The sequence below is a fragment of the Crocuta crocuta genome, unplaced genomic scaffold (genome assembly GCF_008692635.1).
Source record: "Crocuta crocuta isolate KB4526 unplaced genomic scaffold, BGI_CrCroc_1.0 scaffold84, whole genome shotgun sequence".
Taxonomy (NCBI): Eukaryota; Metazoa; Chordata; class Mammalia; order Carnivora; family Hyaenidae; genus Crocuta; species Crocuta crocuta.
The window spans coordinates 4,591,640-4,619,303 of record NW_027530213.1 but is presented as its reverse complement, the minus strand read 5'-3'; the positions used below and the strand labels follow the sequence as shown (position 1 = coordinate 4,619,303).

Below are 27,664 nucleotides of genomic sequence, written 5' to 3'. Positions count from 1 at the left end.
CTATCCCACACACAAAACCACCTACCACCAGCACATCTCTAAACCGATGGTATCAGAGCAGAATAAAAGCACAACTTCTTGTCCTTTTATAGCTGCTGAGTCAGTGGGGAAGAAGGACACCCAGGGAAAGGCCACACACAGAGCCCCTCAGGCCCCTCTCCTTACAGAGCAGTGCTTTCCTCCTACTTCCTCCTGCAGGCCTGGGGTCTGTTCTGAGAATATTTCTCAAAGTGCTGTGAGGGACGACACGTCCATCATCACTTCCACTCCAGAATCCACAGAGCCTGCCCTGTCCCCTGAAGATGTCCTTCAGCGTCTGAGCGGCGGCCACCACTCCATCCCACCAACAAAGAAAAGCAGAAGGAGCAGGATAAGTATATAATTGTTTAATAGGAACCACTCATTGACTGTAAATGGTTCTATACAAATAAACCTTTAAAACTGGTTAAGAAGTCACACCCACCACGGGAGGTGATCAAACACATTAGGTGAAGTTACCTAAAAGGTGTCTGCAAACTGTTGAGAATCTCAGCAGAGGCCTGCAGAATCTTTAGCTCTTCTGTCCACAATGTTTCTACCAAAGTTAGCTGGTTTATCAAAGTCACTTCTTCATCTTTCATATGAGAAATCTGGAAGGTATTTTAAAATTATTTTTTTCTTGTAGTAAAACACACATAAACATAAAATTGACTATTCTGACCACTTTTCAGTGTACAGTTCAATGGCATGAAGTACACTCACAATGTTATATAAGCATCGCCACTATCCACCCCAGAATTTTTCCATCATCCCTAATGGAAATTCTCTACCCTATTAACAGTAACTGCTCAGCTCCCTTTCCCCCAGCCCCTGGTACCTTCTATTCTACTTTCTGTCTCTATGAATTTGCGCATTCTAGATAACTCACATAAGTGGAATCACACAATATCTGTCTTTTTGTATTCCAGTTTATTTCACCTAGCATAATGTCTTGAAGGTTCATTAAAATTATTTTTTAATCCCAGTAATGTTTTCATTAAAGTGAGCTGATTTCTCAGTAAAACATTTACTAAATAAAAATATTTTTAAAAAAGAGTACTTGAAAATTCATCCAATAATTTTACCTACTTAAAGGTATAAACACAATGCCAACAGTCATAAAATCCCAGAAATTACATCAGTGTTCATCTATTTAAACATCAAACAATGCCCTAATAAGGTGTAACAAGTAGAAAACAGGTTAACTTCTCAGTCAAAACACTTCTTTAGCAGACGAATGTGATATTCTAGAAGCATACCTTCTGAAGCATAGCATTGGTCTTCTCTGTGAAATAATGGCATATTTTCTGGGCTATGTCCAAACTTGTTTTCTCATTTGTATCTGAAATTACTTCCCCCAGAAGTATTCTTTTCCAGCATGTACTAGAATGAAATTGTTTAGTAATTAAATGTCAGCAGGCTCTCAAAACGTAAAGAAAGCCTTTACATTTCAACACAACACACAAACTCTTCTCCTGTTTTTCTAGAAGCATAATAAAACTCACTCCATTAGCGGACTCCCTAAGCCTCCCCCCACATGCAGTTCCCGTGTTGAAGCAGACAAGGTAGAGGAGCAAGGAGGAGAAACAGGTGAGAATAAGAATCAAGGGGACTGCTGCTCTTTGCAGGCAGGGACTGAACTCTATTGTCATCGCAATCCTGTGTCTGGCACATAAATTAAGTAGAGTCACGTCCACCAGCCATGGGAACAGAGGAAAAGATAGAACAGGAAGGTGAGAACAAGCCAATAGGACTAAGGACTAAGGACAAAAGCGGAAGAATTTTCCTTCTCTTCGAGTGACAGCCTTTCCTAAACTATGGTAAACTGGACAGAACATGTTTCACAAAGTAAAATGCTCTCAAGATGGAAGGAGGAATTTATAATGAAGCCTTTCTGTACATATAGGTCATTCCCATTTTATAATCCAAAAATATGTAGGAAATAGGGTTCAGGAAGCAAATGGGGTCTACTTTCTGCAGGCAGAGGAATGTTCAGGGTAAGCAAGAGGGAGTCACTGCAAGATGCTGAGCCGGAAGGTGGCAGAGCCAAATCTACATGCTAGAAGGTGGCACGAAGCAAAGAGGAAGAGAGTATAGGAAGAAACTCTGGATGCAGATAATCTGAAATGGAATGGCTTAGGAAGGGAAAAGTAAGGTGACAAGTGTCACATCAGAGTGGAAGTATACAGCAGTCACTAAGAAATTCAGAGCAGCTGGCAACCTACACAGGGAATAAAGTCTTAAAGGTCTTCAGCTTTAGAGATAACAACTGAAACATCAGGAGCAGGGAGGGAAGGAGGGAGGGAGGGAGGAAGGAAATCACACTATATGCCAGGCACAGTGTTTCATATAAAACCATCATCTAATTTAATCTTCACAATTATCTAGCAAAGAAAGCATTATTATCCCCATGTTAGACACAAAGAAACTGAGAATTGGAAGGTAAGTGACAAAGCTGAGGAGAGGTAGAAACAGCATTCAAACGCCCAGCTGGCAGAATCCCTGCCTCGGGCCTTTTCTGCTGCAGCACTCCAGACGGCCATGGCAGATGGCCACTCCAGACGGCCATGGCAGATGGCCACTCCAGACCACCACTCCAGACCACCACTCCACACCGTCACTCCAGACTGTTAGGAATATCTCAAAGGGAGGAAAAGGGTCTCAGGGTGACCTCTGGGAAACAGCCTGTTGTTTTATATAATTTGAGGTATGTGCCTAAGAAGGACTCATACCTTTTTCCAAGAAGGATTTAAAGACACTTAACGTGAGCACACGTGAGACGAAACAGAAGGTGAGATGAATGGACAGGAAAACAAGACAAAGGAAGGTTAAGGGAAGAAGAAGATACAACCAGGATACACTGCATGCCTTAAAATCCTACACATTTGAGGGGCACCTGGGTGGCTTAGTCGGTTAAGCGTCCGACTTTCGCTTAGGTCATGATCTCGCGGTTCGTGGGTTCGAACCCCGCGTCGGGCTCTGTGCTGACTGCCAGCTCGGAGCCTGGAGCCTATTTCAGAGTCTGTGTCTCCCTCTCTCTCTGACCCTCCCCTGCTCACGCTGTCTCTCTCTCTCTCCTAGAAATAAATAAAAATATTTTTAAAAAAAAATTAAAAAAAATAAAAAAAAAATCCTACACATTTGAACGAACCACAGATTTGCCTCCAAGTTTTCCAGCAAACAATAAACAGAAAGAAACGTTATCAGACACAGAATCCACAATGACTGTAAGATAAAAACACTCCATCTGCTGAGAATAAACACACTCTTTCTGCTGTTGAGACTGGGGAGTGATTTTTCCCCCTGAGTCCCTGAAGAAAGATGTAAGCCACATCTTAACAGGCACCACTGAATGAGCACCAACTACTTCGCGGCACAGTGCTCCGCGTCAGCTCATTTAGTCCTCCCACCCGCTCAAGGATGGGGTCACCATTTTCAGCAAGTCCTCTCTTCAGGTGGCTTCTCTCACCTGAGCTCTTGCTAAGCAGTGGACCCAGGCTGAAGTTGCTCCCTGCACTGGGAAGCACGCAGCTGTATGAGCGGGCAGTCCTTTCCATGCTGGGGGAGTCACTGGCAGCCTGAAGGTCATGTTCAGGAGCCTAACCAGGGTGTGTGTCTATACCTGGGGCTCTTCTATCTGCCCCCCACCCCATGGAAATATCCAGGCCTCTCCTTTAGCAGGGGTCTGGATCTGCCCCTGGGGAGGGCACAGCTCCCCAAGGAAGCTATTTGTCCCCAGGGAAAAACGCCCTACTCAGTCTTCCCCCTGAACAGTGCTGATGCATTTTTTAAAATATTTACTCTTAACAATCAGCTGCAGTTCACCAGGGGAAAATACCTGAGAAGTTTTGAGGCGCATGTACTCTGATTGTGACTCTAAAGCCAGAATTCCAGAAATGGTGAAAACTTAGAAGTGAAACACTCACCACATGGGCAAGTTCCATAAAGAATAAGCCACCCAGTACCCAGTGGCATTCCTTTCTCCTCCCAGGCTGAGTGTTTGAACGTAAGCCAAAGGAAGCCCCCGGCTTATGTCTAGGTTGTAAGTACCGCTCATGACCGACACACGTGAAACTTACAATTCTTCAGCTTCCAGACATAACAACTTAAGAGCTGTGAGTAACCTCCAAGATGGTCCATCCCATCCAAATGTCAAATTCCTAAAGCATAAGAATAAATAATGACACACCTGTCATTTCAGTACTTCATTACACCATGGCAAATGGCTGACGAGCTAAACGTTTTCTGAAGGGGCTGAACATTATGTAACCTGGCATCCTGGTCACAACTGTAAAAGAGAAAACTAAGTCTGCAAATACATAAGAATAAAGCCAGAGTAAAACAAAACAAAACAAAACAAACAAAAATAAACACAAAACTCTTTCTTAAAAAAAAAAAAAAAGGTAAAAAACTATCTTCCAATTGACTTTGGTAGGGAGCTGAGCCTGGGTGAGGAGGCCAGACGAAGAGGGTGTGTGCCACAAGCCCCTGGAGATGAAAGATGAATATGGGCATCGCCCCGGGCATCAGACAACTGGCAGCCACCACAGCCAGGCTGCTCTCACACCACTGTTGGATCATTTCAAACTTGGTTTCATTTACAGAAGAAAATCTGAAAGGGAGAGCCTCGAACCCTATGTATCCCACTTGCTGTGGAACCACCTAGCCGGCCCCTGACAGCCCTGCTTCCGAAGCGCCGGGAGCGCACTGCGGGGTGACTGAGGGCCCGCCAGGCCTGCAGCAGCCCGATGCCATCCCACCTGACCCTGTGCTGGAGACACACCGGGCTCCCAACCAAAATAAACAGGGCTTTCTTATGGTTTGATCACTTAATACTTCAAGCCTAATACACCCAAACAATCTTCTTGATAAGTACCTTACACTCCTTGTGTGCCCACATCAAGCACAATTTAGTACACATAGTAAATGCTCAGTAAACACCTACCTGTCAACAGGAACTGTTAACAGGAACAAGTCAGGAGGTATCTCATATCTACAGAAACCCTGCCTACCATTTTCTCATCAAAGTTTCCTGAAGGAATAATTTTAAGAGACACTTACTCTATAAAGTCATGATCCTTTAAAATGGAAATCTTCTTGTTCATCTGTTTATCTGTTGATGGAAGGTATTTAACAAGTATATCTATATAAAATAAAAAGATCAGAATGAAATTTAGGGTGTCATTCGATAGAAATGTGCACCTTCTAAAGTTACTCTCTCTTTACTCAGCAATGAAGATGTGTGTGAATGGTTTTACCTAATTCACACTGAAAAGCTCCAGAATTTACCTAATTCACAGTGAAAAGCTCCAAGTCAATGAATCTTTATTTGGCCCCTGAAAAGCTACAAGAATTCCAGGGCAAGGGACCAAACATCCACAGACTCCATGTATGCTCCCATTAAGCCAATGAGCCCATAAAACCAGGTCATTAGGACAGTGGCAGGAAGCTGGGAAGTGACACTGACCACACATGCAGGAGCTGTACATACATGAGGAATTGTTTGGAATATAAAGGTCTCAAAAGCCAGAATTCAAAATTGGATATTTGTGATTATGATAATAAGCAATAACATGCAAAAATTAAAGCTTTTGGGGGTAACAGGGTGATGCCTGATTTTTCTATTTTCAAAATTTCTCTTTTGGGGTATCTGGCTAGCTCAGCTGGTTAAGTGTCAGACTTCGGCTCAGGTCATGATTTCGTGGTCTGTGAGTTCAAGCCCCACGTTGGGCTCTGTGCTGACAACTCAGAGCCTGGAGCTCTGTGCTGACAACTCACAGCCTGGAGCTGCTTCGGATTCTATGTCTCCCTCTCTCTCTGCCCTTCCCCTGCTCACACTCTGTCTCTCTCTCTGTCTCTCAAAGATAAACATTTAAAAATGTTTTTAATTTCCTTTTTATATTTGTATGGTTTTATTTTTTTAATGTAAAAATAACTAAAATGTAAACTTTGTTCAAAACTGTTTGACAAATCAGTATTTCATAGTCATCAATATTAAAGCTATTCTGATAACAGGAGGCTAATCTCAAAGCTAGTTTTCTAAGAGATCCAGCAAGGCTCGGTTTTTGTTTTTTTATTTCTATTTTGAGAAATAATATTATTATTTCTTGTAGGATGGAGTAGTTTCACCTTGAACAAAAATTTCCATTTCCATCAGCTTTCATTGATTAAAACTACTCCAAATTATGTATTCGGTAAACCTCTGGCCATATTTCTTCAAAGCCTAGAAAACTATTTCTCTGCTGTGTCAAGAGAAGGGAAGAAATCCATTTTCTATGTACTGTTATTAATACTACATTAGGAATTTCCACAGCATAAATTTAATAGCGCAATTATTTCTTTTAAGTAGTAATACCAATGATGGCTAGTTAGTAGGTCACAAAATATAGCAATCAATATTTCATTGTGGCATTAAACCCCCCAAAACACAGACTATGTAAAAGATTTATCCCTGTGATTATCACAGTCCCTCACACAGTAGGTCCCTAAATAAATATTTTTTATGTTTTGCTCTCTAATCTATCCTGTATTTAGTGACAGTAGCAATGTTTCAGTACAAAAATTTCTATTTCTTCCCAACTTTTCAATATTATAATCATTTCCTTAGTGGCTTTCCTTTTCTTCTGTTCTACTGTCTGTCTTAACCGAACACAACTTTTCTCAGTTCTTCCTATCCTCGATAATAATGAAAGCTTTGTTGTTTCACTGGTCCTACCTAAGGGAAGATAAATGGTATACATTTTAGGGTTTTGCGATTTTTATTAAAACTTAAAAAAACTATATCCCAAGACAAGGAGGAAAAAAGAATTATATCATCTTAGTAAGAACAAAGTTGATTCCAACCTTCTGAGACATAAACACAAGCATGAGGATTATGGACGGAAACGAATCCATAGTCCAGGAGCAGCCGCTGGTTATCATGAGGGCCATAGCAGATGAATACCTCTTCATGCTTCCTACAGCTGGAAGCTGTTCTAATTTCGTAACAGCGAGTTTCCTCATTAAATGCTGCTTCTACCTAGAAAGGAAAATTGTTCAAGTTTTTTTAAAACCAAGCATAGAACTAAAAATATTAAGTTATTGTATTAATTTAAGGCAGATGCAGCTTTCAAACACTCCTCACTGAATTTAACCACATGTGGAAAAAGCCACATCTGCACTGGGCCTCTTGTTTGCCTCCACATAACCCCTCTGTGAGGGAAGGGTCCTGCCCAAGGATTCTCGGGATGGTCGCACACATGACACCTGACAATGGACAGGTAAGACTGACAGCGGTTTGCCAGTCACATATACAGCATGGGGAGTAAGGACACACCGGCTACACTCAGGAGCAGTGTGACTAGGAGGGGCCGTGGGCAGCAGGATTTGGAGTAACAAGAGGTGACCCCTGGCTCCCATGGGAAGATGTGACTGCTTGCTTGAATAATCTCAAGGGCTGGCAGGAATCTGAACCTGGAGGCTGCTAGGTTGAGGCCAGGTGGTGTGTGCTAGTCTAGCTGATGGGGCCACCGTGGGGATGGGTGCATATCCAGTGAGAGCAGGGGGCTCACAGTCAAGCCGCTGGGGCCCTGTGAGGCCCTGTGACATCAAGGCAGCAGAGGAACTTCAGATTGTACAACACACAGCCTTTGAGCAGCAGGATACTGATTGACACAATCACATGGATTTTGTGACAATTCTGTTAGTTAACAGATGACAGAGGAAAAGACAAAGGTGACCTACCCGCTCTCCACAATAAGGAGTGGGTACAGGCACTAAGGCCTCCATACTACACAGTGAGGGCAAGGACCAGCAACGGGCTAAAATTCCCAGCATGCTGCACAACAGAGCAGGGCCATGGTTTTGAGTTATGTGCCAAAAGCCAGCTGCAAATCTTTAAACCAAGGATCGGCAATCTTTTTTCCATCAAGAGCTGTAGGGCAAATAATTCAGGCTTTGCCAGAGCCCTGGGGCCACAAGCCCACAGGCTGTAGTTTGTGATGCCCCTTCACTTGGCTGTGAAATCGCTGGGTTAGAGCACAAATGCACTGACAGCCCAATAAAAATAAAAGTCACACCAGTGAGGACCGACTCAGTCCCTGTGTTCAGCATCCTATTACACTGCACACCCCGACATTATTTCATTAACATCAGTCACAGAGACACCCATCTAATCTCTACCTCCTTTGCTTCACAGTGTCAAAAACTCATCTTTCTACAAAAGCAACAAGCAGACAGGCAAGGACACGGCCCTGGCCTAACAAAGCAAAGTACGGGCCTCCCTACACTCTTCTCTCACTGGCATGTGGGCTAACGAGATGCCAACGATCTTCTCCAGGTGGGGTGGGGTCCGAGGGGAACAGCACGGGCAAGGGCCCAGCCAGTGTATCTCCAAGTGTACCCTGAGTGGGTTACAGGTATGCCGACATGTGCACACCTCTGCCCTCGAAGCCAGGCACTTAACCCCAGCAAGCCTGCAAGTATAATCGTCTCTGTTATGTGCCACAGGGGGAAAGGGCTGGGGACGAGATCTAGGACTACCTCCCAAAGAGGGTCTCTTTAATATTTCCCAGATATTCATCCACCCAGTAAAGGCTTAAAGAATGCCCACTACATGCCTGGCCCTGTGTTGAGCACTGTGGTTAACGGGCAAAACAAGGCAGAGTCTCCATCCTTACACAGCTCAGAGAGGGAGGCAGCAAGTCAGTCAGCAATCACGGCAAAGATCAATGCTGACAGTGATGCCACCACGTGTGAGAGGGAACGGGACAGCAATCTGGACCTCTGTCCCCACACTGGCAGGATGAAAGAGGACTCTGCACCAAAGGTGGGGGTAGGGGGCTGCTGGTTAAGGCCATCCAGGCGACACAGCACTGAGCACTGTGGGCCTGGACAGCAGAGTATGAAAACACAGCAAAAAAAAAGAAAAAAAGAAAAAAAAAATTGCTATGAAGGGAAAATGGGGCTGGGATGAAGGACAGAAAATCTCCTGGCGGCAGGGAGCTTTACCTAATGACAGCAACACCTCTCTCTATGGTTTCAAAGTCACCGTTTCTACAAGTCAGAGTCCTTCCTGTCAAAACAGAACATGCCCCTTGCCCACTGCTCACCTGCACGTGTGGGCTGTGATTCAGCAGATCCAGGAATGGGGCGAGTGCGCAGGTGTCCGGCTCTGCGGAAAAGCAGCGCCTCCGCCTGTGCTTCACGTACACAGCCCTGGTGTTGACCGTACACCAGGCCCATAGGAAGGCACGGTAGCTAAAGATGCTCTCGACAGCCTCGGAAAACAGAGGCTGCAGGGAAGAGAAGAAGTCTCTGGAAGAAGAAAAGAACTCTTGCACGCGGGCTCTCTGCTCTTCGGCCTTTCCCTTCAAAGGTTTGGGAAAAAGATTCACCACTTCTGGCTCCAAACAAACGGGGCAGGTGTAGGCCTTTGGTAAAATCTCCAGGTAAGGTTTCCACAGAGACTGGTCTCCAGCATGCTTTTCTGAAACCAGAAAGGTACACAGAGCCAGCTGAGGAGATGGAGGAGGGTGCCACCTGTTAAAATTAACAGCCAAAATAACTTAAATTGTTAAATTATTAAAAAGCAGATTAAAAATAATACTTTTATTCAAAATATGGAATAAGCTAGAGACACAGATATCCTAATGGTGTTTTCTGCTCCCAGAGGGACTGTAGCCAAACTGTTGTTACACTCTGAGCTTATTTCAAGTGCCCAAAAGGGGGTCTCTTGCCTCCTCAAACTTTCCTCTCCAGAATACACCATGATGTAAGCGCTCTAAAGAAGTCATACTGATAAGTGACAAGAACTGGCTCACTAACCCAAAGTTCCAGCTTTGTTTTTCAGGATTCCCTTTTGTAACAAGCTTCTTTGTTTCCAACTGGTTCTCTAGTTTTAAAGCTTTTGCTCTGATTTGGGGTGCCTGGGTGGCTTAGTCCCTTAAGCGTCCGTCCGACTTTGGCTCAGGTCATGATCTCACGGTTCGTGGGTTCAGGCCCCGCATCAGGCTCTGTGCTGACAGCCAGCTCAGAGCCTGAAGCCTGTTTCCAATCTGTGTCTCCTTCTCTCTCTGACCCTCCCCTGCTCACTCTGTCTCCCTCTCTCTCAGAAATAAATAAAACATTAAAAAACAATTTTTTTAAGCTTTTGCTCTGATTCACTTATTTCACTTGGATAAGGGTATCAAACTTGGTGGGGGAAAATTGGTGGAAAGAATCTAGACCTGCCCCATCCAATAAGCACAGACTACTTAGAGCTATTTCAGTTTTAGGGTTTTTTTTTAATTAAATATAGCATTTATGCCAAAGACCGAAACTGCACAGGTCATCCCTGATGGCAAGGCCCAGGGAAACACCTGTGTGAAAGGACTGCGCAGATCATCCCTGATGGCAAGGCCCAGGGAAGAGACTGCAAGGCAGTCAGAAGAACCCCCAGAAGAATTCTTCTCTACTTTGTCTGTACCTTTTACTCTCACTTCTGCTGTTAGTCTATTCTAGGGTTAATATGAAACCAGAATCGCCCAAAGTTCCCCGCTTCCTCCAAAATGGAATGTACCTAAATATCATGTCCGCCCTCTCAATCAGATGTTGTCTAATGAATATTGTAGCAATTAGCAAAATTGGAGACAATCCGGTATGCATGGAGTCTATAAGAGACCTAGAATTCATTTTCCTTGAATAATTGCCAGTAAGAATACATATTATGCCATAAGCAGAGACAAAAACAAGACTTACTAGTTGTGGAGGACTTTCTCGAAAAAGTGTTAGAGAAATATCTGCCTGCTGACCTCAAGCCTGTAAGGCAACTTATGGATTGTTCTGGCCAAAGAGTGAGATTAGTAAATGCAGAGACCAAATTCTAGTTGATCCACGTAAAACATTTCCATACGTCATCTATGATAAATGTTGACATTGTTCTTTCTTAGTAAGGGGTTGTGAGAGTCTGTTACCTACAACTGCGGGTACAAGTATATCCTGTTTTTGCATGCCCACTAAATTTAAACAATTAAAGGGCACTGTGATCTCATGTATTCTGGCAATATACTTCACTTATCCTTAGATACCCTGTCATATGTAGTAAAGAATATATAAAACTTTGTTATGACTACCTGGTTGAATTCTATTGGTTGAAGTGGAAATTATGTACCATGAAATTACTGTTGTCAAGAAAACTTAGAAATGTTAAGTCCTATGACTGTAATCAAAAAATGTAAATTGTTTAAGCATGATTGTTTGAATTTGCTATATAAAAACCCTAAGCTGAAAAATAAATTTGAGCAGTCCACCTGAAGAGGCTGGCTCTGTGTCGTCTTTTGCCGACGCCAACCATCACTCTCTGGGCCAACCCTGGCTTGCAGAGGCTGGACCCCTGCACATTTACAATTCAGTTCCTCAGTCACGTTGGCCACATATCAAGCACTCAATAGCCATATGCGGCTAATGGCCACCATACTAGACCAGAGAGAGTGAAATATTGCTATCACTGCAAAGTTCTACTGCATGATACTAACCTAGACAGAAACTCAAGAAGCTCATTATACATTTGCTAAAGTTTTAATTCTGAAATGTACCCAGTCAGTTACCAATTATACCTTGTAGTATTTTTATTTGTTACCAATAAAAAGATCTCATGTTGCATGAATATATTTAGAAAAGTTTTCATTAATCTTTCAAAGTCCAGATTCTACACTGCAAAATATCCTACTCAAAATTTCAGAATGATACAGAAAATGTTAATACTAAGAGTATCCTTGCTTCTACTCAGGCCAATAAAGATACATTTGCCTTCGAAAAACATGTCAAGGAGATTAAAAGTCCAAAACTTACCCTGGGTTAAGAAGCAATACAATCTTTCAGCCCTCATAATTTAGAAACCCCTTCTGCTAAGGATCTCACTCACTCTGTCCTCATAAAAGTCTCCCAAAACAAAGGCCCCCTATAACAAAACCCAGAAAATAGTTCTCAGCTCCTTTTTTGGCCTCCTCCTATGCTAAATAAAACTAACTCTTTCATAATGTCAATAGCTCTTCATAGTTGAAGGAGAATTCAAGCATGTACAGTAAAGGTAAAAATAAGAGTAACATTTGTCAAGACCTATGATGATGGAGGAGAACAGGCTACGAGGAGTCAAGGCACTCAGAATGATTTACGTCCATTCTCCCATTTTATCTTCATTTTCTATAAGTGATAGATCAGGATTCACACCCACATCCCAAGCAGCCTATTAAAAACCTTAAAAATGCACTTTATTTATTTATTTATTTTTACAAATAGTTTATTGTCAAGCTGGTTTCCACATAACACCCAGTGCTCATCCCCACAAGCGCCCTCTTCCATGTCCATTTCCCCCCTCATCCCCCACACCCATGAGTCCTCAGTTTCTTCTCAGCATTCAAGAGTCTCTCATGGTTTGCCTCTCTCCCTTTCCCCCACCATTTCCCTCCTTCTTCTCCCCCTTGTTCCTCCGTTAAGTTCCTCCTAATCCTCCTATACGTGCAAACATATGATATTTGTCCTTTTCTGCCTCACTTATTTCGCTCAGCATAACACCCTCAAGGTCCATCCAGGTTGCTACACATGGCCAGATTTCATTGTTTCTCATTGCCATGTAGTATTCCATGGTATAGATAAACCACATCTTCTTGATCCATTCGTCCGTTGATGGACACTTAGGCTCTTTCCATGTTTTGGCTATTGTTGAGAGTGCTGCTATGAACATTGGGGTACATGTGCTCCTATGCATCAGCATTTCTGTATCCCTTGGGTAAATTCCTAGCAGTGCTATTGCTGGGTCATAGGGGAGTTCTATTGTTAGTTTCCTGAGGAACCTCCACACTGTTTTCCAGAGGGGCTGTACCAGTTTACATTCCCACCAACAGTGTAGGAGGGTGCCCGTTTCTCCACATCCTCGCCAGCATCTAGAGTTCTCTGATTTGCTCAAAAATGCACTTTAAAAAGAATCAAGAACATACTTCAGAGAAGAAACATGTATGAGGTATACGAAGGGGGTGGTCCTAATGAACTAGGCCTTAGTTGACACATTTGCCGATGCTGTGGACTTGAAAGGACAAGCATTTGAGCAGACAATCACGGGTGTGGTCACTTACTTAGCGATGTACGCCCCTAAGTAGCTTCTAATCACTGTGTCCGTGGTGAGCAGGCAACTCTCAGGCAATGAAATAATCACCTGTCCCTCCTTACCAAAAAGAAAGTAAAGTTTAGAACACCCATGCTTTGAGAAGAACCTGTGAGTACAAGTTCTGTGAAGTCTTGAGTCCACCACCGCCTCCTAAGAACCCAGCAAAAGCCAACCACGGACACCGAGGAGCCCACCGGCAGTCTGCCTCCCAAGTCCCTGGGTCAGCAGATGCAGGCAAGACTGCTCCGATGTCAGGGACCGCAGCCCCACCAACAATCAAAGGTGACTCATGTGACTGACATCCACTAGCAGTCAGCCTTTCACCAGCACATACGGAAACACTTTGACAACTCACATCATATTGTTCCTTCACTTTCTTACACCAGGAAATTGTGCTAGCTGTGGGAAATGGCAGAGACCATTCCATCTGGTGAAATCCATGTGTCCAGTGACTACTCCCAGCAATGGCCTACTCTCCATACCATCTGTGCCAACTAGATAAAGAAAGGGCAGCCCACCCACACAAGGGTCTCATTTACTACCTGCAAAAGTGTAGCTTTCAGTTCCTCCCACTGAGACAGGAACACAGAAAGAAAAATTAAGATGTCAAGTAATAGACACCAGGAAGAAATAAAGCATTAAGAAGGCTGATGTTAATTAAGATCCTGGCTTTCATTATAACTGGCATCTAAGTTGGTTAAAAGTCTCAGCCAAAAATCTTCTGGGTTCAATTTCTGGTTTCAACATCTGTCATTCAAGATCAAGTTGGATGGTCCCTAGAGTCTACTCCCACTCCAACAGCCCACGATTTTCTGACTTAAAAAAAAAGGCACTTAATAAAATACTCTTCACTGGAATAAATCTCTTCATCATCAACACTTAACAAACTAGACACTTAAAATCTGTGCATTTCACTATGTGTAAAATATGTTCCTAATGTTCAAAAAGTTAAACAGAAAGCTGTATTTGAAAGCAGATGTGAAGCAACTGCCAATTATCATTTCAGAATCTAAACGAAGATGGCCTATATTTACTGCTTTAGATGTGAGGCTCCTCCAGAAATAGAGCACAGTCAATTACGTGTTCTCTCAAAAAATACAAGTATTGTGGGCTCCCTAGGTGGCTCAGTTTAGTGTCTGACTCTTGATTTTGGCTCAGGTCATGATCCACACTGTCAAGGGAAACTGGGATTCTCTCTCTCTCTCTCTCTCTCTTTCTGCCCCTCCCCCACTTGCTCTCTCTCTCCCTCCTTCTCTCAAAAAAAGTAAGTAAAAATATTGTACAACAATGTCACTGTACTTAATATTATTGAACCATACACTTAAAAATGGCTAAAATGGTAAATTTTGTCATATATATTTTATCCCAATGTAAAACTTTTAAATTAAAAAAATAAAAGTACAATAGAGTTATACATTAAATGGTACCACTCTTTAGGCTAAACATGTGTACACAGCTGGATATTATAATTAAGGAACTAAAAATAAACTAAAGGATTAACTTCTAGCGTTATAGAAAACTGTGCATTAAATGTCCTTTAAATAGCACAGAAAGAACTAAAATGGACCTGGGAGATCACCTATGTCACCTACCTTGTTTTGCAGGTGAGAAAAGAAGCTGGGGGTTTGGGGAGGTGGGGGTGGGGGTCTCGAGCTGAAGGCCACCCTGCACCCTGGGACAGGCTCCAAGGCTCTGCTCTCTGCTTCCTGAGGCTGCACTCATACACCACACACAGCCTCTCAGATAAGAGCACCTTCCTCCCCTGGCACATTTAAAATATGGTCTGCTTTATACAATTGGCTGTGCCAGAGACGGCTAGCTGCCAACCCAATGTGCCTTCTCCCCTCCTGCCATTAACGCACTCGAATCTGGAGGTTCCAGGGAAAGGACGCGGCTCACCTCCCTCGAAGCCAGCTGGGGCTGTGCGCCTAGTCACTGTGGATGCAATGGAGCTGGAATTTCCTTAAAAGAAGGAAGCCTGCCCTTCCTCACCCCCTGGCTCCATGCTGCTGCTCAAGCTCCAGGAGCTAGACCGTGGACCTGAGGGTATAGGGCTTCCTCTAGGATGTACACAGAAAGCTGGAAGGAGCCTGGGCCTCTAACGGCCTGGGACCACCACACCAGCCCAGGTCTGCCTATCCAGGCTTGTTTACTTGAGAGCAAAATAAACTTCTACTTTGTTTAAGCACTGTTACATTGGGTTTGTCTCTTATATGCAGCAAACTTAATCCTGACACAATTATATTCAAACCTATCATTAGGTAAAAAATGGCTGTGTGTCTGAAATATTTAATTCACTTGATCTGAAGCACAAAAACAAAGCAGCAAAATCTACATTAGGTTTAAGGATAAGAGAAATTCTCACCTGCAGGGAAGTTTTGCTCATCAGTCCTCTTCCTGTACCTAAGACACAAAAAGGAAAAAAAAGGGTAAATCCTATGATATCTTCAAGATCTCAGGGATATCATTTTCAAAAGAAAAATGCGATTGAACTTCGAAATTACACAAAGCTGAAGCTAGGCATCTTTTATCCTTTGGCTCTCAGGGGAAACAGGATCAAGGGGAGCTGTTCTGGAAAATATCCTGACCTCCTTTTGCATTTATAATACTTGAAGAGCAAAGAAGCAAGACCTAAAGATAATCAACTTTACACATATCTACTGCGGTGTCTCTTACAGGCCCCTTTGAGCTGGACCCTCTCCTCTGGGGCCTACTGGCCGTGCTGGGGGTCTGCTCTTGACGCCCACCGAAGCTGAGAGGCTGGACCCTCAGCTACCCTTACCCACTACCAGGCCAGCTTTCTCCATGATGATCTTGAGACCTCTTTGACTGGCTGGCCAGTAAAACCCACTCAGGCCCCACAAAGACTGCAGATGACACCCTCCCCTCCCCAGTCATGAAAGTCATTAGACTCTCCTTGACCAGGTGAGCTCAGCAGGTGCAATCCAGGACCAGCTCCTCCCTGTGAACCAAGGCCTTGGCCAGAGCAGTCACAGCAAGTAACTTCACCAGCTGCACTGTCAACACCACCAACACCCAGAAATTAACCCTGCCAGGCCAAAGGCTGCCTTCCCGTAACAGTCAGGTAATGGCTTTTCTGGCAGGCCTAGGTACACTATGACCTATATTATTATATGAGGTCCAGAATATTCATCTTTTCAAATTCACACTTCTTGATCTTTTTCTCTCAACTCGGAGGGAATATAATACAATTCAGCAAAGGTCAATCCCTGCAGGACTACTGGGAGCTCCTACTTCATGGATGGAACTTCTACCTCGAGTCCTCGATCAGGTGTCTGTCAAGTCTGATTTGAGGAGTCATAACTCATCTCCCCACCCAGAAGCATACTGTCTGTTAACTATTTGGTTTTAGGAACTTATTTAAATATCTTCTGTATGTCCCACGACAGAGTTACTCATCCCTGGGGGCCAGAACCCCTTCTGGAACCATTTACTAATGGGAGGATTTTTTCTACAGGGTCATCCTGTAAAAGACCTTTGTACTAATCTAAGTGAAAATTTCTCTTCAAATATTTATAGGAACAGAACCTGGCATATGAAATAAATCTGGAAGATATTTCACCTGTATTTCTACAACATAGTATCAATATCAGAAAACAAATCACAGGAATGTTTACTTACTAAGGCAAGGTAGGAGGATAAGGCCATTAGGAGCTTATAAAAGTAAAGCTTATTACAGACTTCCCAGCACCTTGAATTTCTGCGATCATAAGTCTAACTGGGAGACCCAGATTGGCCAGTGCTTTTGGTGGCAAAAGGAAATACTAGGGTCAATAATCAAAGCATAAATCAGGTGAGAATCTAAAGACTGAATCCTGCTTGCAACTTAGGAGCCTTGCCTTGCCCCTCCACAAACCATGATTAAATACCCAGAATTGTTCCCATAAATGTTCCCTCCTATTAGATTTAGAGCTAAAAATATACAAAACATTTAAAGAAGACATGTCAAAATTCCAACCCACAATGTGATGGCGTTAGGAAGTGTGGCCTTTGGTAAGGGATTAGGTCATAGGATGGAACCCTCATGAATGGGACTTGGTGCCTATGGCAACAGTAGGAAAAGACCAGAAAGCTTGTCCAGCTCCCTGCTCTCCAATACGTGAGGACCCAACACGAAGATGGCAATTTGTAAACCTGAAATCAGCCCTCATCAGACACTCAATCTGCCCATGCCATGATCTTGGACTTCCCAGCCCCCAGAATTGTGAGAAAGAAATTGTTGTTTAAGCTACCCAGTCTATGGGAATTTGTTACAGCAACCCAAACTAAAACAGAGGTTCCTTGCCCCTAGAAATGTAAGTAGTGGGCTATGATCATTACCAAACCGTTCTGCTTTAGCTTCTCTGTGACCATGAATCTGGAGGTGGGCCCAGAAAGAGTTGTTCCAACTAAAAATGGTAACTCTTTTCCACTCCAAATTATAGACAGATTACTTATTTTCAGGCATTCCATGTAAACATATGCCAATCCCTGCTTGATCATTTTAATCCTATCCTTCTTAAAGCAGAGAGAAATCCGAGGCATTTCTCAGACAGTGAAAGACACAAGTCCACGCCCGACACAATTTTCTCTGGATCATCTTGTGAAGAACTCCATCCAGTCAAATCTAAGAACATGACTTTTACTATTTTTTGTGCTTCCTGACACACAAAAACAGAAAGCTAAATGTTCTGTTAGAGCTTGACAAAAATGGTTTACCATCTTACATACGAGCAGCCCTAACAGATAATGGCAAGTATTTTAGCCCAAAGTCACCATGTGTAACTGACACATAGGGTATAACTACATACATCACCTCATTCAACCAGAGCCACACATGGTCAATTATTTATCTTGATGATATATAAGGAAGTTAATTTGCTCAGTTAAATTTTGTAACAGGTACTTAATCATTTCAGTGGCCAAAAGGAGCACTCAAGAGGCATATGATTTAATTTTCTGTAAGGTTAGTGCGCTGTATCTGCCCTGCAATATAGAACTTCAAGGCCCTGAAGGCATAGGCGTCTCTATGCTACACCAGACCCAGAATCCTTCTGAAGAGCATCTTGGTCCTCTCCATGGATACTTCAAGCCCCCTTCTGGACAAAATTGGGTGGTACTGTATGCAAGCACACACCCAGAGCAAGCTGCCAAGTTCTAGGAGAGAATGTTCCAGAAGAAAATACTAATCCAAACTCTATATCCAGCTCCTCAACTCCAGAAAATTATGTTAATTGGCCTCTGCTTAGGTGACTGTTGAAGCTATAGCCACACAGAGGGCACAGAGAGGGCTACTCCTCTAACACTTGGGGAGCACAGCCACATGCCAGCTAAGGCCTCCCTAGGACTCCTCTTCTCGAGCCACACCACCAGAGAATGAGCACTTCCACTGGTTGTTTGGAACCTCCTTCTCTTGGAAAATTATTTTGACTCACCTGAGCTATGGGATAATCCCATCAGCCTACATGGTTTGAAAAGTCCCATGAAACCACCATAAGCGTGATGATAAGGACACCAGTTACATTAATAAATGCCTTCCCTATGACGACCCAACAAAGACATTTCCCTTAGGTCTCAGTTCCAGGAATACCTGAACTTCTGCTGAGTAAACAATTTAGTTTTGTTTATAGAACACAAAGACTCAGGTGTTGATCATATAAATCGTCTGGCCTCTGGAAAGACAAGTCAAATTTGTGGCTCACCTCCCAGGTATACAACAAGATTTTAGAATCAGGGCTTTTACGTATTACTCTTATCCCTTCCTTCACCTTATTTTTCAATGCTCCTTTTCCTTTTAGAATTTTTGATATTATTTCATCATTTGGGAATTTCTCCTCATAAGTCACTTCAACTTATTTTTAGAACAAGGTGAAGGATAAATAAATATTATTGCTACAAAGTAGAAAACCTGGAACAACAGAAGATGTGCTCCCAGAGAGAATACAGACCACCTTGAAGAACTACACCTGTTTTCCTATCACCACAGGTCTCTCATATTAGAAAAGTCATGAGACTTTAATAACAGGCCTTACCTGGAAAACAAGCAGGTATTAAGTTTGTATCTTCAAACTTTCTGTCTTTCAGCCACTTCTTAAGCTCTATAAATTCAGGCTTGTAACTCTCAGTCACTAATCAAGAGAAAAAAGAAAAAATAGAGAATAAGTACAGTATTAAGTAATTAATCAAATTACTTTAATTATTTAATTACTTTGATTAATTAAATTAAATGAACATTAAGTAATTAAGTAATTAATTAAAAAGTAATGGCCTTAGATAGTCATATTATAAAAAAGAATAAATTTTAAAACATGCCTAAGTAACATGAACTAAAAAAGAAAAACCATGATCACCTCAAAGATTCAGGAAAAGCATCTGATAAAATCTACATTCATTCCTGATAAATAATGCCAACAAACAAGGATAGAATTTCCTCAACCTGATAAAGACTATCTAACAAAAAACCTACAGCTTACACACCTGACAAGCATGTCTGTTCTCCACACTTCTATTCAAGACTGTACTATTGATTCTAGCCAGTGTAACAGGGAAAGAAAAATAAATAAAAGGCATCTATTATGGGTTGAATTGTGTACCCCCAAAATTTATATGTTGAAGTCCTAACCCTCAATACCTCAGAATAAGACCTTATTTAGAGATAGGGTCTTTACAGAAGTAATCAAGTTAAAATTTAGTCATTTAGGGTGGGCCCTATTCCAATATGACTAGTGTCATTATATAAAAGAGAAGATTGGACACAGGCATGCATGGAGGGAAGATGATCGAAGAGACACAGGAAGATAACCATCTACAAGCCAAGGAGAAAGGCCTGGAAAAGATGCTTCCCTCTTAGCCCTGGGAAGAAACCAATCCTGCTAACACCTTGATTTTAGACTTCTAGCCTCCAGAACTATGAAATAGGGAAATTTACAGCTGTAAAGGCCTGTATGAAAAAAGAAGAGCCACTTAAAAAACAGGCAAAGGACTTGAAGAGACATTTCTTCAATAATGGCATACAAATAGTGAATGAATATTTTTTAAAGTTCAACATCATTAATCACTAGGGAAACGCAAACTGAAACTACAATGTGCAGGGGCACCTAGGTGGCTCAGTCAGGTTAGCGTCCAACTCTTGGTTTTAGCTCAGATCATGATCTCATGGTTTGCGGATTTGAACCCCGCATTGGGTTTTGTGCTGATGTGTGAAACCTGCTTGGGATTCTCTCTCTCTACCTCTCCCTTTCTCATGCTCTCTCTCTCTCAAAATAAATAAATAAATAAATAAAAATTTAAGATAAAATTTAAGATAAAAAAAACTATAATGTGCATCACTCCATACCCATTAGGATGGCTACTGTAAAAACAAAAAAAAGCATAAATTATAGAAAGTGTTAACAAAGATGTGGAAAAGTTGGAACTATTGAGCACTGTTGGTGGAAATGTAAAATGGTGCAGCTGCTGTGGAAACCAATATGATGATTCCTCAAAAAATTAAAAACAGAACTGACCCAGCAACTCCAATTCTGGGTATACAGCCAGTATAGAAAGCAGGATCTCAAAGAGATATTTGCCCATGTTTATAGCAGCATTACTCATAATGGGCAAGAGGTAGAAAAAACTAAATATCCACAGATAGATGAAGAGAATGTGGCATAAATACAATGGATTATTATTCAGCTATAAAAAGGAAGAAAATTCTGATACACACTACATAGATGACTCTTAAGGGCATTATGCAAAGTGAAATAAGCCAGTCACAAAAGACAAATACTTTATGATTCCACTTATATGAGGTATCTAGAATAGTCAAACTCATTGGAACAGAAAGCAGAATGGTAGTTGCTAGGGGCAAGGGAAAAGTGGAGAATGAGGAGTTTACTACTTAATGGGTATAGACTCGCAGTTCTACAAGATGAAAAAAGTTCTGGAGATTCATCGCACAACAATATGAATGCATTTAACACTCCTGGACTACACTTAAAAATGGTTACAATGGTAAATTTTAAGCTATATGTATTTTACCACAATTAAAAATATTTTTTTTAAAGATCTAAAGTCAATAACATGAATAAACGGAGAAATATACCGTGTCTATGGATTAGAAGACTAAACACTGTTAAAATGTCAAATTCTCCCCAAAGTGATCTATGGATTCAATGTGATCCCAACCAAAATTTAAGCAGGCATTTTTGTAAAAATTAACAAAATGATTCTAAAATCCATATGGAAATGCAAAGGACCTACAATAGTCAAAAACACTTTGAAATACTGATTTCAAACCTTATTATAAAGCTATAGTAACCAAGATTATGTGATACTGTCACCAAGACTAATAAAGAAATCAATGGAAAAGAATAGAAAATCCAAAAATAGACCCACACATTTGAATAGATGATTTTTTACAAAGGTACAGAAGCAATTCAATGGAAAAAGGATAGTTTTTTCAATAAATATTGCTGAAACAAGTGGATCTACATAAGCAAAAAAAGATGAACTTAGTCCTATCTTGTACCATCTATAAAAATTAACTCAAAATTCATCAAAGACTTAAATATAAACCTAAAACTATAAAACTACTACTAGAAAACATACTAGAAAATCTTTGCAACCCAGGCTTATGCAAATTTCTTAGGTACAACACCAAAAGGAAGATCCCTAAAACAGCAAATTGATAAACAGGACTTCATGAAAATTTTAAATTTCTGTTCATCAAAAGAAACTGTTAAGAGCATGTAAAGAAATACCACAGAATAATTGTAAATATTTGCAAAACACCTATCTGATCAAAGACTTATATCCAGAATATCCTAAAGAACTCTCAGTAGTGAAGAAAAAGAAAACAAGGCATTTTTCCAAAGAAGACATACAGATGGCAACAAACACATGAGAAGGTGCTCAACATCACTCATCATCGGGGAAATGCAAATCAAAACCACATGAGATATCACATCACGCCTGTGATTGCAGAATGGCTAAAATCAAAAACACAGGAAACAAGTATGAGTGAGTATGTGAAGAAAAAGGAACACTTATGTACTACCGGTAGGAATGTTATCAGATACAGCCATGGACCAAGAGAATAAGGAGCTTCCTCAAAAAATTAAAAACAGAAAAAAAATAAAAATAGGATTACCATATGACTCAGTAATTCCACTACTGAGTATTTACCCAAAGAATATAAAAACACTAATTCCAAAAGATACCTGCACCCCTCTGTTTATTGCAGAATTATTTACAATAGCGAAATTATGAAAGCAGCTCAAATGTTCACTGACAAGACAAATGGATAAAGAAGAGGTGGTTCTCGCGCTCTCTCTCTCTCTCTCTCACACACACACACACAATGCAATATTACCTAACCAAATTAAAAAAAAAAAAAAAGAAATCTTGCCATTTACAACAACATGGATGGATCTAGATGGTATAATGCTAAGTGAAATAAGTCAGCCAAAGAAAGACAAATACTGTATGATTCCACTCATACATGGAATTTAAGAAACAAAGAAAGAAAAAAAGAGATCAATAAAACAACACACTCTTAAATATAGAGAACAAATGATAGTTACAGAGAGGAGGTGGGTGGAGGGGTGGGAGAAATAGGTGATGGGGATTAAAAGTGAACTTATGGTGAGCAGTGAGTAATGTATAGAATTGTGCAATCACTATACTGTACACCTGAAACTAGAATAACACTGTACATTAACTGTACCGGAATTTTAAAAATTAAATAACTTATAAATAAATAAAAATTAGCATTTTCAGCCCAAAAAACAATAAAAGAATAATAGTGCAAAAAGATATATAGAAGAGGATTTACTAAGACGCTATCTTAGTAAACACCCAATAAGCATCATAGCAAAGGGTGACAATTAGTAAAAACTTAAAAATGGCATTACCAAACAAATAAGATCTCAGCTCAGTCTTAAAGGTTGGAGAAAAGCTGAATAAGTTCTAAGAGAAGGAAAACCAGTGATCTGGACTGANCAAATGGATAAAGAAGAGGTGGTTCTCGCGCTCTCTCTCTCTCTCTCACACACACACACACAATGCAATATTACCTAACCAAATTAAAAAAAAAAAAAGAAATCTTGCCATTTACAACAACATGGATGGATCTAGATGGTATAATGCTAAGTGAAATAAGTCAGCCAAAGAAAGACAAATACTGTATGATTCCACTCATACATGGAATTTAAGAAACAAAGAAAGAAAAAAAGAGATCAATAAAACAACACACTCTTAAATATAGAGAACAAATGATAGTTACAGAGAGGAGGTGGGTGGAGGGGTGGGAGAAATAGGTGATGGGGATTAAAAGTGAACTTATGGTGAGCAGTGAGTAATGTATAGAATTGTGCAATCACTATACTGTACACCTGAAACTAGAATAACACTGTACATTAACTGTACCGGAATTTTAAAAATTAAATAACTTATAAATAAATAAAAATTAGCATTTTCAGCCCAAAAAACAATAAAAGAATAATAGTACAAAAAGATATATAGAAGAGGATTTACTAAGACGCTATCTTAGTAAACACCCAATAAGCATCATAGCAAAGGGTGACAATTAGTAAAAACTTAAAAATGGCATTACCAAACAAACAAGATCTCAGCTCAGTCTTAAAGGTTGGAGAAGAGCTGAATAAGTTCTAAGAGACGGAAAACCAGTGATCTGGACTGAAGAAGGATTTGGAGGAATGGCAGAAGTAGACATATGTAGGGTGTGCCCAGGGAGCGGCAAGTAGAGAACATACTTCTGGTCCATGCAGTGGCAGGGTGAAGCCCCCACATAAGGGAGGTAATGTCAGGGAGGAGGAGGAATTCATATATCATGCAAAATAGAATGAGGATCCCCGGAGGCTTTTAAACCAAAAAGGCAACATGAGAATAGTCCCTTAGGAAAGTTAGACTGAGAGCAACAAATGGAAAAACAAGCAAGTTAGAAAAACAAGGGTGTAGATAAACCAGCAAAGAGCCAGCTGAAATCTTTCGGTAGTAGATGGAGTGGAAGAAGCTACCTAACAAAAACTAGACAAGATTTAGTAGGACACTAGCTAGAGAGAGCAAAGAAACAGGAAAAGATTGCCTCAGATGGTGCTCACAGGCTTGGGATCAAGTAGGAAAAGTTTTATTAACTTTCATCAAAAATAACAACTGCATTTGTTGGTCAAACAATTCCACACACGTCTTGCTCAGACTCAGTTATACTGAATCTGAAATGATGGATTTACACCCAAACACTGATACTCTACAGGTAGCTATAGGTCAAGAAAAAGGTCAGGACTGGAAACAGAAGCCTGAAGTCAATCCCAAAGAAGACAAAGGTGAAGCAATGAGAGGGGCGCCTGGGTGGCTCAGTTGGTTAATCATCCAGCTACGGCTCAGGTCATGATCTTGCGGTTCGTGGGTTTGACCCCTGCATCAGGCTCTGTGCTGACAGCTAGCTCAGAGCCTGGAGTCTGCTTCGTGTTTCCCTCTCTCTCTGACCCTCCCCTGCTCACGCTGCCTCTGTCTCTCAGAAATAAATTTTAAAAAACATTAAAAAAAAAACTTGAAAAAAAAAAAAGGTGAAGCAATGAGAAATATATTGACATTCCCATAAGAGTTTAAAAGAACATAACGGTATTCCTTAAAAAAGTATTAAGAAATATTCTCTTTGAACATTGCGCATGTGCCTTTGAGAAAAGCTACGTGTATCTGTTAATACCAATCAACAAGAGATTCCTTTTCTTCGTCACCGGCACCAAAAGATCAAAACCGTACCTCCTCTTGAGACAGAATTTCTGAAGAGTTTCTGTCTTCTGATCCGGCTTGTTCTTCCTCTTCCCATCTTCATACTAAAACTGCAGTTTCTGTTCAGGTGCCCAATCTAATATAAAAGTTTTTTCTTTGCCTTTCTTTCCAATTGTATGATAAGCATTGTTCTTTGTACCTACAAGGATTTAAAATCACAAGCTTATATTTAGTAAAGCCTTTCTCTACTGTTTTTGTACAAAAACCTTTATACTGTGAGCTAAATCATCACTCCTTAAGCAGTAACGAACCGCCCATTATACTGCTCACCCTAAAACAGTTTTATGTTAAAGTCCTACTAAATGCTGATTAATCATCAAAATCCTCATAACCGATTTCACAACTGTGTGCTTTGGTGACTTATGTATCTCAATTCCAATCAACATTTACTAAGCACCAGTCTAACATTGAAAAAACAGTAGTCATAAAGCTTCTATAAGGTAAGACTTCTTAGAGGGGGGGAAAAAAATTCTGGGATGCCTGGGTGGGTCACTTGGTTAAGAGTCTGACCCTTGATTTCAGCTCAGGTCATGATCTCACCATTCATGAGTTTGAGGCCTGAGTTGGGCTCTGCACTGACAGCAAAGACCCTACTTGGGATTCTCTCTCTCCCTCTCTCTCTGCTCCTCCACTCACACACACATGCTCTCTCTCTAAATAGTTTTGTTTTCTGTTAAATCCTCTTTCAGTGTGAAGTAAATAATTTGTTCTTAGAACTACGATCCTGAAATCAATATAAGTAAATGGGGAGTTGCAAAAAACTAGAAGGAATGAGAGCCAAGAAGGCAGACAAAACAAACAAATCATCATAAAAACTACAATAACTATTGGGATATTACTCAGGGGCGGAAAAGAATGAAATCTTGCCATCTGAAACAACGTGCAGGGAAGTAGAGTGTAATATGCTATGCAAAATAAGTCAGAGAAAGACAAATATCATATGATTTCCATATGTGGAATTTTTTTTAATGTTTTTTTTTTTTGGCGGGGGGGGCGGGGACGGGCAGAGAGAGAGACACACACACACACACACACACACAAAGAATCCGAAGCAGGCTCCAGGCTCTGAGCTGTCAGCACAGGCTGGACACAGGGCTCAAACTCATGAACCTTGAGATCATGATCTAAGGTGAAGTGTGATGCTTAACCAACTGAGCCACCTAGATGCCCCAACATGTGTGCAATTTAAGAAGCAAAGCAGATGGGGGCACATGGACAGCTCAGTTGGTTAGGCATCCAACTTCAGCTCAGGTTATGATCTTCCAGTTTATGGGTTTGCCCCCCACCTCCCCCTCCCTTGGGCTCTGTGCTGATAGCTCAGAGCCTGCAGCCTGCTTCATATCCTGTTTCCCTCCCTCTCTCTTCACCTCCCTTGCATGTACTCTTCTCTCTCAAAAAAAATTTTTTTAATTTTTTAATAAAAAGAAACAAAGTGAACACAGAGGGATGGAAGGAAAAATATATGATAACAACAGAAAGGGAGGCAAATCATAAGAGACTCTTAAACACGAAAATAAACTGAGGGTTGATGGAGGGGAGGTGGACAGGGGATTGAGCTAAATGGGTGACAGGCATTAAGGAGGGCACTTGTTGGGTGTTACATCTAAGTGATGAATTATTAAATTCTCCTGAAACCAATACTACACTATATGTTACCTAACGTGAATTTAAATTTTTAAAAATGATATTTTCCTGCCAAAAAGGGACTACTGCAGTCTCTCCATGCTACGTCTTTGGAAGGATAAAAAATGAAATCCATTCAACACACCAGCATCACACACACAATGGGGTGGAGTATCACACAGCCATTTATAAGAAAAAGGTATGTGCGGTGTTCAGGACACATTACGTGAAAAAATAAAGTTGCAGAACATTCAATGACCTATTTGGGGTTCGCTTTTGACACATTCTGTGTTTATAAAACAAGAGAATTTAAGGAAGGACATTCAAAAACGTGCCTGGGGAGGGGCCGTTACTATTACTTTTCTACCCTCCCATTCTCTGACTTCCGTGTGTCTGAACACATAAGTGACCTAACATGAATATTACTTAGGGGCATATGTAGCACTGGAACCACACGCACGACTGGTTTTAGAATCAACGCAGAAATAACGGGACGGAAACCGTAAGAAGCCCAGGCACCACGACGACCCCACCCCAGCAGCGGAAGGCTCCCTCATCTACCCCAAGTCCCCTCCGGGGCCCGGCGCTCCGCCCGCACCAGGACGCCGGGTGACAGCGCGACGGACGGCACGGACCTCGCTTCACAGGCGCAGAGTCGCGCGGGAGGCGGGTCACGGCCCCCGCGGTACGAACTCCCGGCAGGCCTCGCGCACCCCCGGCGCGACTCAACCGCGGTCTAAGGGGCTACACCCGCTGAAAGACGTCCGGCTGACGGAGGTTACTGCAGTCGCAGCGTAACTCCAGGGCCGCTGGGGGTCTGCGAGCTGAGCTGTTCTCTTCACACCCAACTGTGAAAGCACACGGGGCTCCAGCGCGCCCCGATCCCGGGACCCGGACCCCGGGTTCACCACCGTCCGTCGCCCCGTAGTCCTTCCGGCTCACCTCGGCGGCGGCGGCTGCGGGCACAGCGAGACTAAAATAGCGCCGCAGAGACACGCGAGTTGTGGAAAGAGCCCAGGCAGCTGAGGGAGAGGCCCAGTTCAGTCCCGCCCGCCGCCAGTCCTGACCAACCAAGTCCTCAGTCGCTCCGCGGACGTCTCGCGTTACTGC

The 27,664-nt window shown here is 41.8% G+C and overlaps 1 protein-coding gene across 2 annotated transcripts; it reads right to left on the bottom strand.

The window, feature by feature from the left end:
• Positions 1-51: 51 nt before the first annotated feature.
• On the bottom strand, positions 52-27,664 carry SETD4 (SET domain containing 4). 2 transcript variants are annotated; one of them, XM_077765472.1, is made up of 12 exons: positions 27,190-27,664; positions 24,902-25,070; positions 19,171-19,266; positions 15,504-15,541; positions 13,107-13,195; positions 9,108-9,537; positions 6,862-7,036; positions 5,080-5,161; positions 4,098-4,178; positions 1,278-1,401; positions 499-629; positions 52-333 (listed from the first exon to the last, which is right to left on the bottom strand). In XM_077765472.1, exons 2-12 carry the CDS (start codon positions 24,972-24,974, stop codon positions 258-260), a joined length of 1,395 nt encoding a protein of 464 aa, XP_077621598.1. In that variant the 5' UTR covers positions 24,975-25,070; positions 27,190-27,664; the 3' UTR covers positions 52-257. The 2 variants fall into 2 exon arrangements, with proteins under 2 accessions (XP_077621598.1, XP_077621599.1); XM_077765473.1 differs by lacking the exon at positions 52-333 and having other exon boundaries at positions 370-629; positions 27,190-27,663.